The sequence below is a fragment of the Nuphar pumila genome, chromosome 1 (assembly GCF_984573655.1).
Source record: "Nuphar pumila chromosome 1, dmNupPumi1.hap1.1, whole genome shotgun sequence".
Classification (NCBI taxonomy): domain Eukaryota; kingdom Viridiplantae; phylum Streptophyta; class Magnoliopsida; order Nymphaeales; family Nymphaeaceae; genus Nuphar; species Nuphar pumila.
The window spans coordinates 131,370,470-131,386,435 of record NC_143249.1 but is presented as its reverse complement, the minus strand read 5'-3'; the positions used below and the strand labels follow the sequence as shown (position 1 = coordinate 131,386,435).

Below are 15,966 nucleotides of genomic sequence, written 5' to 3'. Positions count from 1 at the left end.
ATGTAGACAATATGTATAATGGAAGTATAACAAACAATATCGTGGAGAAGGCATAGTGACCTGGTAGAATGCAGTGAAGAATAGTGCTGATTAGGTGAAGGGTATTTGTTGTAGGATGATGAATGAAAAAGGTATGGCTAAGGTGATATACACAAGAGATAGGGAAAAGGGCAGATGCTAAAGGTGATTGTGCTTTAGAAAGGTGAGTAATGAGAGGTTGATGCAACAGGTGATAACTGGAAGTTGAAGTGGGGCTGTTACTACCAGCAAAATTGTGGAATGGCAAATGGCTTAAGATCTGTCCATCTTTTGCAGAACAGACCTTTCAGTAGTCATTGTATCTCGCTTGATCAGCATCCATCAACTCATCTATACAGAAACAGTGCAAATCTTCATACATGTTTTTCCAACTCTTGATCATTTGCCGGGATCTGCTATAGTCTGACTTTAGCTTTTCCAGATCTCTTTGAACTTTGGCTAACGAATCATGTTTCTCAAATTCTTTAATTTGATTCTTTAGCACATGAAGAGTAGTGAAGAGCCGGCTATCTAATGACTCAATATATTGATGCTGTAGTGAAACCACAGGACCAGTTTCATAGCTGCCATCAGGATATCCCACCTCAGCAGTTACATATCTCTGCAATAGTGGCGGCAAAGCTCTGCGCTTGGGAGCCAAAGTACTGCTCAATGCACTTGGCTGTTTGATTACTAGGATGTTGCTAACAGAGCCTTTAATAATGCGAAGAACCTGTCTAGTTATGGGGTGCCAAATTTGAATTGTTCTATCCTTTGATCCAGAAACTAAGGTAACTCCATCCGTGCTCAATGCCAAGCATGTGACAGCTTCACTATGATCGGATAATGCACCAATGATATCCCTCCCATAAGAGCCACCAGAGCTGTTTCCAGACTTAAGTGCAGCAATATATATGTTTGCATCACTGCAAGCAGCATAAAACACATATTCCTTAGGATCCAGCGCAACTGCTGCTATTTTAGCAGGGAAAGAAATGGTTTTCAATAGAACCCCCAATGGCAAACTCTAGACCTGACCTTGCAAGTACAATCTTCTGAAGAAGACATAACTATTGCATTACAACCACCATAACCACAGACTACATCAGTAACTGGCAAAGAATGTCCATGAAACCTATGCTCATATGGGTGATCCTGTCGCAGCTGACCACTATAATCAAATATCCTAAACAAGAACCAAACTTTCACTGATCCATCTTCAGAACCAGAAATAATAAATGATTCATCATCAGCAAAAATCAAGCAAGTAACTTCTTTATAATGAGCAGCCCACTTTCTAAGAAGTCTACCACTTGCGACCTCCCATAGGTAAATGGCTTCAGAAGACCCTCCACCAATGACATATGTCCCATCGTTATTAGAAGAAAGAGGCTTGATTGGCTCAACAAAACTCTTAATTTCTGCTTGACACTCAAGGAAACGTCCTCAAACTTTAATACAGGCCATCCATGTGGTGGTTGGTTGTGACATGTTGTGAGAAGGTGGAGTTGAAAATGTTGTCCATGGGGAAGATGGAGTGAATGATGTATATGCAGGAGATGTTGGTGCAGCAGTAGGGTAACAGTGGGTGCAATGGATGTGGATGTGCACAATTGTGAAATGGAGATCACATATGCTGAGAGTGGAGATGATGTTGGTTGTGCATAGGAAAAGCCACAGGGGCTGGTGATGGTGAGGAGATGGCTGCAGGTGTACTGCATTTATGACAGCAGCCAATGGGGATGGAGTTGGTGAAGTAACTGAGAGGGTGCCCTGAAGTGCTGTGAGGGGGATTGTGAATAGTGCAATTTGCAGCAGTGGAAGAATTTTGACAGTAGGTAAGTGGATGCTGAAGGTTACGACAACATGGTGGGTGGCTTGTTGTTCCAATTTTTATCTAAAACAAGTGGAAAATAACAGTAAAAGTAAATAGGTGCTATGTAAAAGAAAAGAAATGTACAGGCACAACTAGGTATGGATGCAAAAGTGCAACAGGTGTTGTGCACAGTGTTGTGCATAGAGAACAAAATATTGTGCTACAGAGCACAGGTATATACATTTAATCAATGAAAAGAAAACCATTGCAAATGTTGGGCCTAGAATGAAGATCAAGTAATGCACAGGTCACATCTCTTGTGATGAACAAAGCCAATCTATCAGGAAATGTGTAGCAAAGGTTGTATTAGGAATTGGAAACTTAACTTACACATCAAAAGCCTGGCAGAGAGTATCAAATACAAAGATTCATGTTTAATACTTCTCACCACATGACAGATCAATAGAAGAGCATACAACTTTTCAATCATTTCTTACCCTTTTTTTTTTAGCAACCCTCATTACATGGGCTCTGCTTTGATTGCACAAGTCAGAAACCAAAGGTATCATCATACCACTGCAAAGTCCCATTCTTGACCATCATTCTCACCTTCACTTCTAACAAACAAACTCTGATGATTCCCAAAGAACCACATCTTTCAAAAGGAAAGTAAAAGCAACAAACCATCAAAATATCAATTAATCACCAACTAGAAGAAAACAAATTAGCTTTTTCTTTTACTATCTTCCCTTCTCTTTGTAAGAACATTGCCTGGATTCAACAACATACCAACATGCTTCCAAAGTATTGAAACAGAATTTATGACTCCAACATCATGAACCCAAAAAAAATAATAATAACAATGGAGTGGACTTGATCGTGTAGAACTCATCAATACCCACTTCATAGAATAGATCAAAACACCTGGGTGATGGGGATCAACTGAACACAGTGTTTTACAACGGACATGAAGGATCATGAAATGCTAGTGTTCAACGATCTTTCAATTGGCTCAAGCGTACCAAGGGAGATAATACTTGTAATGGATCGAAGCATATAAACGCTCAAGAAAATGAAATGTGAATGCATTTATGAGAGGGAACGTCATAGATAAAAAAAAAAAAAATAGAAAAGGAAAAATAAAGATAAAAATGCAAATCAAAACTAAAAGAGATATGAGATTGGAATATGAACAGATGATCAAAATAAGAACAGAGAATTCGAAAATCAATGATAATCAAGATGGAAACGGGAAATGATAAACATGAAATCAAGATGTTGGAACACTATCGTTCCAGTTTATATTGCACACAGGTAGGGTGATTTGCTATAAGCAAATCAGATGCTACCGAGGGTGCTTAAAGGGGCAAATGGGCAAGAGCACTTAGATCTAGAGAGAGAATCAAAAGGGAAAAGAGCTTACCGTGATTCTACGAAGGACTGGTTTTTGCAGGAACCTTGAAGAAGGGCGGAGAGGGAAACTCGATCAAAGAAATGATGGATCTTTCAAAGGAAAACCTCAATGGAAAATTGGATGTCGTTCTTTTCTTTTTTTCTTTCCCCCCTCCTTTCAGAGGCTGGGATGCCTCTCCTTTAAAGAGAGTCGCTGGGCTGTTTGTTGAAGATGGAAGGCTGTCCGGAGGAGAAATTGTTGAAGATGGAGGGTAGGAGTAAAAGGGAGGAATGCGTGGGAGATGGTTGTTAAGAAAGATTTTCAAATTTCCCAATAGAGGTTCCCTTTGCAGGCTTTTTCTAAAAAGTGGCTTTTGGTTTTTCAAAAAGAGGTTTTAAGAGAGGTTTTCAGCAGACTTCAATTTTTCCAAGTTTTAAAACCATTTGCTTTCCTCAATTTTCTTGGATTTTTGTATCGCTTTTCCATTTTGTATTTTTGGAACAAAAATTAAGTTTTTTACGCGAAAACAAAGATTAAACACTAATTTTTTTGTATTTTTCTGAGAAATACTCACAAAAAGTATTTTTCTAAGAATTTCAGACCATTTCGTGGAAATTTTTCTAGCAGAATGGGTTTGGTCCCGAGTTTTGAGAAAATGTTCGAGTTTTTGAAACTCGAATCGATAAATATACGTGATGGATCCAAATGGATGTCGGATGGATTGTCCGAGCTATTTTTGGTATTTTCTGTAATTTTATTTTAAAATTTGGATAATGAGATTTATATTTGGATCTAGACAATGGATCCAGATCCGAAATCAATTTAAACATGTAAAATGAATTTAATTTCAATAAAGCTTGAGAAATGAACTGGAATTTAGATTTAAAATGCTTCATTTGCTCAAAGATGAATTTAGGGGCAAAAAGGGAATATTTAAAAGATTTTGAAAAATTTGGGGTGTTCACAAAACCTAACCCTAACCTTATCCTAAACCCGCAGCCTTTGTTCTTTAGTAGACTAATTTCATTTAAGTGTACTTTATTTTTTTCTTTTTAGACTAATTAGTTTAGTTATTTGATGTAGTTATAGTGTAGAAGTGGGTGTGCGTATATTGTACTTGTTTCGTGTGTGTGAGCTATGTTTTGTGATTGTTTTACTTGTAGTTAGTTATTATTTAACATAGTAGTTCGGATTGTATTTCCTTGAGTAGCATAGTTGCATTTGCATCGTTAGTTAACGTAGCTTTAGTCATAATTTGCTTATCGTATTTCGTTCGTCATGCATTTAGCATAATTGTAATACTCATCTGCATATACACTGTCATTCAGTGTCATTTAGATTGCATTAGGTTTGATTTGCATTTTATAGTGTTTAAATAGATTCATAAAGTGAATAGTGCATTGAAAGAAAAGACTGATTTTTGCTGCATCGCACTGTCGTAATTTCATGTGCAAAAATTCCGAGTTTTTAGAAAATTCTTTTTCTATTCACTTTATCAACGTGTTAGCTAACTGCAGACCAAATTTCAGCTCGATCTGAGTTGGTTTGGTCTGATTTATAAGTGTTTTGCGAAAACCACTTTTTCTGGTTTTTAAATTACAGGACTTTCGATATCTTGATTTTTCCCAGTTTTGAAACGCTTATATCTGGAGTTCCAGATATTGTTTTTTCATTCTGTAAAAATTGTCAGATTATTTAATCTGTTAGTTACAGAACAGAACAAGTTTTGGGAAAATCGGACCTTGTTTGCCCTGTCAAACAGTGGTTTTCTGACAGTCTATCAGAAATCTATTTTACACTAGTTAGGGGCATTTTCGTAATTTCCTTAGTTTCGGCATTTTAGACCTGTTTTCAGTAGTTTCTGTATTTTAGGAGCTGCATAATCATGATACAGCATTAGTAGAATTAATTTAACTAATTTTAGAATTAGTTTAGTATTTTATTTAATTATTGTCTGATAATTAGTATTTGTTTTATTAATTTCGTAAAATTAGACTTAGTTTTATTTATCGTTTTCATTGTTAGAATAGAAGACTAGCTTTTTATTTTTCTGCATTTTAGATTGAAAAGCATCTTCATTTTGTCCAGGATTCTTTGTTCAAGTGCAAATATCGTTTAATTGGTGAAAAGACCAAAATACCCCCTGGCGTGCAACTGAAGACTGGAGTGCTATTTCAAGTTGTTTTTATTGTAATTTAATTAGTTGTGTAATTGTATATTGATATTTGTAACTAATAAATTAAAGTTTAAGAAATACTCTGATTACTTCCCGTACCCTGAGGATTCGACCCGTACTTACCACTTTGTGGAAAGTCGGTTTTTATACTTTTGGTTGACGATTTTCCAAAGTTTTATTGAAAATAATTGTTTTAAAAAGATCATTTCAAAATATCAACCAGTTATCGATCAAGAATCGGTATCGCGCAACTGGCAGAAGCTTTTCACCATTGTATCTGAATGAACTGGCTCGGGCTGGCACATGTCGGAGGAACCAAGATTGCAATGCATAGGTGCACCCTTCAACTAGAATTAATTCTTCGAGTGTGAAACGGGTCAACCCTCGGTATAGAAAAGCGAGTGCGGCCATGGCTATGGAGAGGCGTCTGTCGACTTCCCCACCTTCGTAGAAGTTGAACTATCCTGATATCCATGTAATTTTGTCCATCTGAAAAGAGAGCTAATCCCACAGTGCATAAGACCATCGCATGCTGAATTCTTTCTCGAGCTGTTCGAGACAAGGAGCTGACCTCCGCAAATGTTCTATATTGTCAATAGATCTCAATCAAGCTCACATATTCATTTCTATCATCTTCGATCAAGGGCCAGGACTTGCGTCCTGTCATGCGAGCTAAAGCATCTTTAGGGTCCAGTCCCTTGACATTGATTAAGAATTGTTTTTCCAACGGATCTTCAGGCTGACCGGCTGGCTCGGGTAATCCCATAATCTCTGAAAATTCATCTATCGGCAACATCATTTCTCCCCATGGGAAGCAGAAAGTAGAAGTGCTCGGATTCCACCGTTCTGCTAGTGCATGGATCAAATTGCCGTTGACTGTCTGCTTTCCCACTGCGGGCGCCAGTTCTAACCCACAATCGTCCAAGTGGTCCAGAAACATACGAGAGAAGTTCTTGGACCATGAATAGTACCACCGGGGAAAGAAGGATCCGGTGTTGAGGAATCGATGCTCGGAAAGACTTTATCGCACCTCGTAGGAGATGTGACCCTTAGGGAAGACTGAATTAAGCTGACTGGATGCCATCAGACTGGAAGACATAGAAAATTAGAATAAGACTTGGGGAAATATGAGGATTTTGAAAAAAATGCAGGCAGGATAAAAATAAAGCAGGGAATTCGAGATCCAGAAGAAAGAAAGGATGAAAAATCACCTGGAGTTTTGAAGGAATTTAAGGGAAATTTGGAAAATCGTCCAGGGTTTGATGAAATATGAAGAAATACTTCATAAAATGGAAAATGAAGTATTTGAAAAATCGTCCAAGGTTTAAAACATGGACAATATATGGAAATGGATTGGGGATTTCTGAAAAACCGTCCAGTATTTTGGAAAATTGGGAAAATATGGAAAATAACAAGGAAATGACTATAACACATTCAATTACATCCTGCACAAACAAGTATGCACATACATCACTTCCTAAAAGCTGACTCTATATGCCCAAGTTTTGAAATAGTTATAGGATCTTAATCCTAACTCTAAGGTTCAGATCATCTGTGTCCAATCATGCTATGCCTATATACTCAAGCCAAGGCTTGATGCACGTGGCATAAAATCAATTTCTCCGGTTCTAGGTTCAAGTTTTCCAACATCCTTGAGCACCTGCCGATATACGTTGGACTATGGCCCTTGGTACATGGCAGGGGGGTTTTCACCCAAATAGGTGGCCCAGTTGTGAGGCTTTGTCCCGAACTATGGTTCTGGAAGAAAGCCCAGCAACGTGAAGACCGGGTAGATATAGGTGGGGTGGTTTTTGAAAACATGAGCACATGCAAGCAAATCAGAAGGCTCTAAAACCTAAAGAGATAGAGATTTTAAAAATTTTAAAGAAGCAAACATTGTTTTCATACAATTCCTAGATTGAGGAGGGTTGTATTAGACCTAAGTCTATGTGAGCATGAAAATTTCCTCCTCAATATGGTCCTACCAAACCATACTTAATCTATATGCAATTCATGTCCGCTGGGTTTGAGTCTAGGCTCCTAGGTTCACATGATATCATGAAATAAAAGCTGACATTCCATGGAATACGATTTTGACAATTTGAACTAAGTTAAGCACACAATTGATTAGGCGAAGACAGGTCCCATCACGGTCGCCAAACCTGTTATCATCGCAAAATTTTTACTTTTTGCGAGTCAAACTGACCTTTGAAAAAGTTTTTGAAAATAACTCACCTCCGTTTTAAAATGCGGGATAATTCCGAAGAATGGGACTCGCCTGTCGGTACGAGGTTCAACCGTTCCTGGCGCCTTTACCAGGGGTAATTGAACCAAGGATCAATTGTGTGCTTAGCTTTGCTCAACTTGTATAAATCACATTCTATTTACTAAATGCACAAAGAATCAGGCATGTGCTATGAATTTCTAAAAATGCATATTTGAAAAAATGATGTTTGCTTTGAATATTGGAATACTTGGAAATTTTTGGAAAATAAACTCTTTGAAAATCGTGCATCATGATTGAGATACTGTATTTGAGAAAGTGAAAATCGATTTCTGAAGAATCTAGAGGTTTTTGTGAAAATCGATTTTAAGAAATGTGAAATAGCTTTGGAAAACTTGATTGCTTTGAATTCAAATTTTGAAATTGAAAATATAACTTAGAAAATCGAATTTGGAACTTGGGAAATACTTGAAATATCATTGGCAAATCAATATTTTGAGAAAATCGATTTTTGAATAAGACTTAGGAAATTTTGAAGAAATTGATTTCTTTGAATTGAAATTGGAATTTGCAAATGAATGAAATGAATGAATATGGATTTGAAAGACTTGATTTTGAGGAATTGAGAAAATCCTTTTTGTATTTTTGAGAAATGCAGTGCATTTTGAAGTTAGCCTAAGAGTGTAGGCTGAATGTGGCTAATATGAAGATCACAAATTTGGGTATCATTCGTATTATGACTATGGCCATAAATACAAATTCCACCAAGTTTGTCAACTCCATAAGAGCAAGTGCACGTGTCATTCGTGTAGACCATAGTGAATTGGTAAAAATATGCATGAATTGGGCATACATTGCAGTTATATATCAAAGTTTAAAACTATATGCAATGCAAATCCTAATCTAAGTAGAAAATGTAAATCTTATTCCAAATATTACATTTAATTTACATCACTAATTGAATTTAAATGACTGAAATTAAAGTCTTCAATGTCCCTGCAAAACTAGAAAAACTGGTTAATGAAAATATGTTGGCTTTTCTAGATTTATCCAATAATATCTGAAAATTGCTGGATTTTGCTAGACATAAGCCTTTTCTATGATTCCCTGATATAAACTTAATAAAATAGGAAATAAAATTGAATAAATAATGGAAATAAGATTTGAAAATTTGAAATTGGGGTCAAAATGACCAACATATCCCTGATAGCAAGACTATGGCCTTGAAATCAGGGTTTTCAGAAAGATATTTTGTGAAATACAACTTTTGAAATACAAATAAGGATAAATTAACTCAAATATGATATGACATGATAAAAAATATGAAAATTAGGGCTTAGAATTTCGAAATTGAGGTCAAATGACCAAAATGCCATTGATAGCAAGACTATGGCCTTGACTCTGATACCAAAACTGTAGCGCCCCAAAATTTCCCGACTTGAAAATCCTTTGGATTTTTGAGTAAACTCTTTTTTTTTCCTTTAAAACCAAGACGCAAACGCGGAAGAAACCAAAAGGAGAAAGAAACAAGCGGAAAACTCTGGGTGGCCGCTACGAAAGTGGAACAATAGTATATGAAACAACTCTTATTAATCATTTTACAAATTTACAACTTATTCTCTTATACAAAACCAAACTGCCAGGGTCCAACAGGCGAGGTTCTGAAGTGTGGGTTCAGAGTCCACTGCCGCACACCGAGCTCCATCGCATGCCTAAGTAAAACCTGCATCCCCATAAAACGGGGTCAGTACTCTTTCGAGCTGGTGAGACAAACCAAACCACAATACCAAAGTGTGGAATTTGAAAGCAAGCTATTCAAAACATACATAGCAGGCTAATCTTACATTACTTGAGCAAATACAGCATGAACAAGTATAAACTACACATGGATCTACGAAGGACTGCAACTAGCATGAATCAGTGCAAGTAGGCAAAGCATGAGTGATTAACTACGACTATTCATGTCACAGTTCATATCGAATAGTAAGGTATGCATCACAGAACATAAAGTGCTAACAATAGGCTGTGCTATGCAAGTGGATGTGTCATCGTGAACTGCACACAAGTACAAGTGGACAAGTATGTGCATTATGTCATACATGCAAGGACTAGTCAAGTGACAATAACAAACATCTCACATTATGATGAGACAGTTAGAAACATTTGTCATAGGAGACGTAACTTATAACAGTGCTGTAAACACCCCAAATTTTCACTCACCTTCTTGACATTTCCACCAAGCATCACATTTCGGTTCTCCAGAACCAAGGAAGGGCAAAATGGTCATTTTCCAAGATGGAACCTTGCAGAGAGTCCTAAATTCCATTCTCGAGTCTCAAGACTTCTCCATTTAGACTCAAAGACACCCTCAAATTGCAAATTCTCAAAATCTCATGCTTAACCAAAAGTCAAAATTTTCAAATTCAAGTTCAGAATGGCAACTTTGTAGAACATGTCTTTTGCATAGCATTGCACGAGCATTTCATATCATTTCACTGCACAACATATCATTTTGAGATCCAGAACTCCTGATTTTCCGAAATTGTCAATCCAGATTTGATTTTAAAACTTTTCAAAATTGATTTCAAAACCCTAGGTTTTTAAAATTATCAATTCTTCCCATTTTACCCCCAGGACCCTGAATTACGAAAAGTTTTTCTCAAGAAAACAATCTGGATGATTTTGACATTTCAGAATTTCGCCAGTTGGATAGAGGGGGACACAATTTCAAAATTCATAAGATCCTATTTCAAATTTTTACAAAAAGACTCAGAATTTCCCTACTTCTTTCAAAATTTCGCCCCGAAGAGCCATTTTCTTTCAAACTTTTCAAATAAAGACAAATTTGGCTTCGTGTTTTCCAAAACTAGCCTATTATTGTGAAAATTCCAAAATATCTCATTTGGCTCTTATTTCAAATAAAGGACGGGGGACCTGCCTCGAGGTGGTGTCACACTCAAATTCTCAAAATTTCCCTTATTTCCAAAATAGTGCCCACTCGAAAGTGGCACCGATTTATAAAATCCTTTTATTTTGATTTAAATTTTTATAAAATACTTAGTGGGCCCACGTAGGTGGCACCCCACTAAGGCTTCTTGCCAAGAAAGGCAAAATTTTGTTTTCTCAAAAGAGGTGGCACCACCACAACAAAATTCATTTTTTTTTTAACTTTATTACTTTTCAGCCCCAAGATGGAGCCACCGTGAAACCCAACCCAAGACACCATTTTTCCTAAGTTTCAAAAATCTGCTGGAAGAAAGGAGCCGCCCCTCCCAAATGGCGACAATTTTTGAAATGTTTCAAAAATCAGTTTTTAAAACTTATCACGAAGGAGCCCGAGCTTTGGGCTGAAAGGGCGAAACCTCTTTTTTAAAAAGAGGGCTGAAGCCACCCGAAAAGAGGACTCTTTCTCTTTTTCCCCTAACTCTCCAGCATCGCCCCTTTGATTTCTTTCCCTAACCCCTCAGCGCCCTCTTCTTCAGGGAGTCCCCTCTTGGCTAGCAGGAGAAGACTTGTGGAGGTCCTCTTTGCAGAAACCCTCTGCTCCCCTCTGAAGATTCGACCCCCCTTTCCAGCGAGCCCATTGCAGATCGTTGAACCCTCTTTCATCTCTGGAGCTTCCCTCATCGCCTCCTTTCCTCCCTGCCCATCAGACAAAACTGCTTTAACCCCTCATCTGTTCTTTCTGCCATTTTCCTCCAACAAAGTTACAATGAACAGTATAAGAACGCCCAGCCTGCAGTGACAATCTACCAGGAGCCAGACGGAAAGGGACCAATCCCTGGGATCCTCATTTACGGATTCAATCGGCCAGGAGACCCCAAGGTAAGTCTATATCATTTCCTCCCTTTGTTCAGATCTATTAATGCAGATCTTGTTGTCGTCGGCTGGAAGAAAAGGTAGTGTCGAGAAGGGCCATTAGCAGTCTAAAATTTAGCATTACAAACGATTTCAAAAGAGACAATGGGAGGGCTTTTACAATCAGATGAATTGGATGAGATGGTTCGTCCTTTTCATGGACCGAACCTCTCATTCCAATGCCCTATATCAATAAGAATAGCAGATCTCCTGTGTTATTTGTTATCAGAATTTTATTTTTTTAATATTTTATTTAAATACGTTGTATCTCTGTTTGTTGTTTAAATTCCACAAGCTCTCTTTTCATTCGTGTGCTTAGTCTTTTAGCTTAGTGTCATCAGATTGAAGGTTCTTGATTTCTCTAAAAAAAAAAAAAAAATCTAAGTTAAAACCTGTAAAAGGCTGCCTTTCCATAGACGATTTCACATGCAATAGCATTGTGTACATGTATAAGGCCTGCATAGGTGTGTCTGTGTCAGTCAGGTCCAGGAGTGGATCCTCCATCAGCTCGTGATCCTCCATTTCCATTGGTTGTTCCTGCATCTAATCGCATGTCATCACAGAGTTCCGCACTATCCAGCCCAACTGCTGCCAATAGCACTAAAGGTAGTCTTCGAAATGGTGGATCCATGTTACCAGAACTTACGATGTCTCTGGTTTCAGCTTATAAAGATGCTAGCAAATTGTTGTATACAAGTAATATGGTTACGGATCCATTGTCAACCCTGTCTCTCACTCACACAGCCATACACTGTTGTGAGGTAGCATGACTGCTTTGTATCTCTCTGCAGTATATTAGCCCATTGATAAATCTCATGGTTTTTTGTCAAATTAATCAGATCTTTTTGGTAAATTTCTGTTTAGTTGGAATGCTGCTGAATGTTTTTGTTATTATTACAAAAAGATGAAGATTGAATCCTAATGGATTTGCTCATTGGGTGCATAAACCTGAAGAGGGTATGACATGGATGCGGATTGGGATGGACAAATGCTGTGTCTACAGTTGAAATGACCCTTGGGCTGTGCTTATGATTCTTCATTAACTGTTCTTTTTTTATATATTTTTTTATTTTTATTTTTTTTATGCATAGATGGTTGAGGTCCAACACCATTTATATGTATTAGGATAGTAGGTTGCTGTGTCACTATATATGGCTGTGCCAATAGTTCAGGTGCATACGGCTGCACATGAGTTAGTCCTTTGCTACAGTTTGTACAAACCCTATTGCAGATGTTGTTGTATGATGCTAATATTTCCTAATTTTGAAAGAGTTAATACTTTTCCAATCAATCTAGGAAAACCGATATTTCTATTGCTCACTCATGTTAAATTTTTTTTCTTTTTCTTTCAAATTTATGCTTTTCCAGTGTTTGTTTGAATCTTAAAGCTATCAAAGCAAAATCGGTGGCTTTGTTCATTAACGAAGCTCCCTTAAATCTCATGATTTCTGGTGATGGACTAGCATTTTATCAGTTTCGATTTTAGAAACCCTTATGATTTTCGGACCTTATCCTACATGACCCTATTCCATAAGACTTCATGATCAATTTATCCTTACCCCTATTTGAAATAATATCTATATATATATATATATATGTATATTTGTTTCAAGGTCATCAGTTTATGGGAGTATTTTAGTCGATTTCACCATGATTTCAAAAGGACAAAACTCTTATTTTCATATTTTCTTGCATCCATGTTATTTTAATATGTTTATGGCAAGGAGATATGAGGTTAGGTATATCTGGATAAATCCAATAATTCTCGGATATTATTGGAATACTCTGGAAAAACCTACAGGTCTACACTAACCCCATTTCCAGTTTGGCAGGGACATTCAAAAGAAGGAGCTGAAGTCTTCAAGTTGTTTTTATTTCATTTATTTAGTGATGTAATAATGTAAATTTTGGAATAAGATTTTAATTTCCTGCTTAGACTAGGATGCATATCATATAGTTTAAATTTATGCAATATCCTGCTTATATGATTCATGCATTTTTATTTCAAAAGCACTATGGATGTACACGAATGGCACGTGCACCAACTCTTAGGGAGTTGATGAACTCGGTGGAGTCCATATTTACGGCCCTAGTCGGAATATGGACGAGACCCAGATCCATCATCTTTCTACTAGTCACATTGAGCCTACACTCTTAGGCTATCTCAAAATGCACATCATATTTCTAATATTTTCAAAGCATTGTGCATTAAATCAACTAAACTCTGAACATATTCATGGCCACAGTCAGGATATGTGAAGGATTTATTTTGACTTAATGCACATTTTTCCAACAAATTTCTTAGAAAATCTTTCAAAGTGCATTCATTCATTCATATTATTTGCATCATGAAGTCATTGGTTTTCTCGTGATTTTCTTAAGAAAACTTCATTATCAAAGAAAGCGATTTCTCAAGAAACTCTGAGGATTTCCCAAAATCGGTTTTCCCAAGATAAGTTTTCATAGTTTTCCATGGAAACTAGTCTCTCAAGAAACTTCTAAGTGGGATTTCCAAAATCAAAGTTTTCCCTTGATTTTCCCTTAAAAATGCCATTTTCTTAAGAGCTTCAAAAGAGTTTTCCAATCTTTCTCAAAGATCAAAATCGATTTCCAAGTATTTCAAGGGTAAAATTCCCAGGATTTCAATTTCCCAAGTTTTGAATTTCCTTCTCCAATGAATTTTCCTATAAATTTTCCATCATTTTCCTAAGAAAACTCTCAAAGTCCAAGTTTTCCTAAGTGTTTCCCTCTTCAAATGTTCACCTTTTTCTCAAAAATCACTTCTATTTTCCCAGGATTTTCAACCATTCATGATTTTCCCAAGTCTTTATAAACTTTCTCAAGATTTCAAGTCTTTTCATCAGAGTTTCCTGAGAAATTGACTTTCATCTTTTTCCTGAGAGATTCTTTTCAACTCCAAATATTTTCCAAGCATACATCATGTTTTCCCAAGCTGCATTTTCCAAAATTTCATAGCACATGCCTGAATTCTTTGTGCATATAGGATATAACACGATTTTGATGATTTAACTAAGTCAAGCACAATTTTGGTCCTTGGTTCGATTACCTCTGTTAAAGGACGCAGGAATGGTCGAACCTCGTACCGATAGGTCGAGCCCCATCCCATGGATTTTCCCGCAATTTTCAAAACGGAGGCGAGTATTTCAAAACAATTTCCAAAATCCGGTCAAGTTTGAATCGCGAAAGCGTTTCCCCCTCTCTTCCGCAAGGAAGGGAAGACGGGAAAATTTTTGCGACGATAACAGGTTTGGCGACCGTGATGAGACCTGTCCTCGTCTGACCTAAATTATGCTTGACTTAGTTTAATTATCAAAACTGTGTTCACAAAATGTCAGCTCTTTACTTTTTGCTATCATGCGAACCTAGGAGACTAGCTTCTGACCTAGCTGACATTGACTGCATATAGCTTAGGCATGGTTTGGTAGGACCAGATTGAGGAGAAAATTTCATGCTCACATAGACTTAGGTCTAAACACAACTCTCCTCAATTTAGGATCTGAATGCAAACAATGTATGCTTCTTCAAAGTTTTCAAAATCTATCTCTCTAGGATTTAGAGCCCTCTATTTCTTGCATGTGATCATTTTTTTCAAAACCTCAATAACCTATCATTACCCGGTCTTCACGTTGCTGGGCTCTCTTCCAGAACCATAGTTCGGGACAGAGCCTCACAACTGGGCCAACTATTTGGGTTAACACCCCCCTACCACGTACAGTCCGAAGTATATCGGTAGGCGCTCAAGGATGTTGGAAAACCTTACCTTAGATCCGGAGTTGAAATCATATGCCACGTACCTCGAATTTCGGTTCGAGTATATCGGCATAACTGGATTGGACAAAGATGATCTGAACTTAGAGTTAGGATTAAGGTCCTACAGCTCTTTTCAAAATTGATGCATCTAGAGTCAGCCTTTTAGGGAGTGCTGAATGTGCATAAATGTTTGTGCAGGATGTGATTGTATGTATGATTCTTTATGTTTCTCAATGTTTTTCAACTCATTAGGTCTTTTTCCAAATATCCTTATTTTCCACAAGGTCTTTTTCTCAAACTCTGGATGATTTTATCAAATATCCAATTTCTTTCAAAACTCCAGGCGATTTTACATTCTACCTTCTACTGGATCTCGAATTTCTAGCTGCATTTTTATCCTGCCTGCAAAATTTTTTCAAAATTTCTCACATTTTCCTAAGTCTCATTCTGAGTCTTTCTCTGTTTTCAGTTCGATGGCATCTAGTCAAGTTGATCCTATCTTTCCTGAAGGTCACATCTTCTTCGAGGTGCGACAAGGTCGTCCTGAACATCGAGCCCTTAGCACCGGAACTTTCATTCCCCGGTGGTATTATTCCTGGCTAAAGAGCTTTTCCCGAATGTTCCCGGACCATTTGAGCGAGTGCGGATTAGAACTGGCGTCAGCAGTCGGAAAGCAGACCATCAATGGCAACCTGATCCATGCAATGGCG

General features: G+C 37.3%; 1 protein-coding gene across 1 annotated transcript; it reads right to left on the bottom strand.

Annotated features, from left to right (window-relative positions):
- Nucleotides 1-325: 325 nt before the first annotated feature.
- Nucleotides 326-11,254, bottom strand: LOC149849164 (protein ROOT INITIATION DEFECTIVE 3-like). Its single transcript, XM_090007458.1, has 3 exons — nt 11,053-11,254; nt 1,101-1,439; nt 326-993 (listed from the first exon to the last, which is right to left on the bottom strand). Exons 1-3 carry the CDS (start codon nt 11,252-11,254, stop codon nt 326-328), a joined length of 1,209 nt encoding a protein of 402 aa, XP_089863584.1.
- Between the last annotated feature and the right edge of the window lie 4,712 nt (nt 11,255-15,966).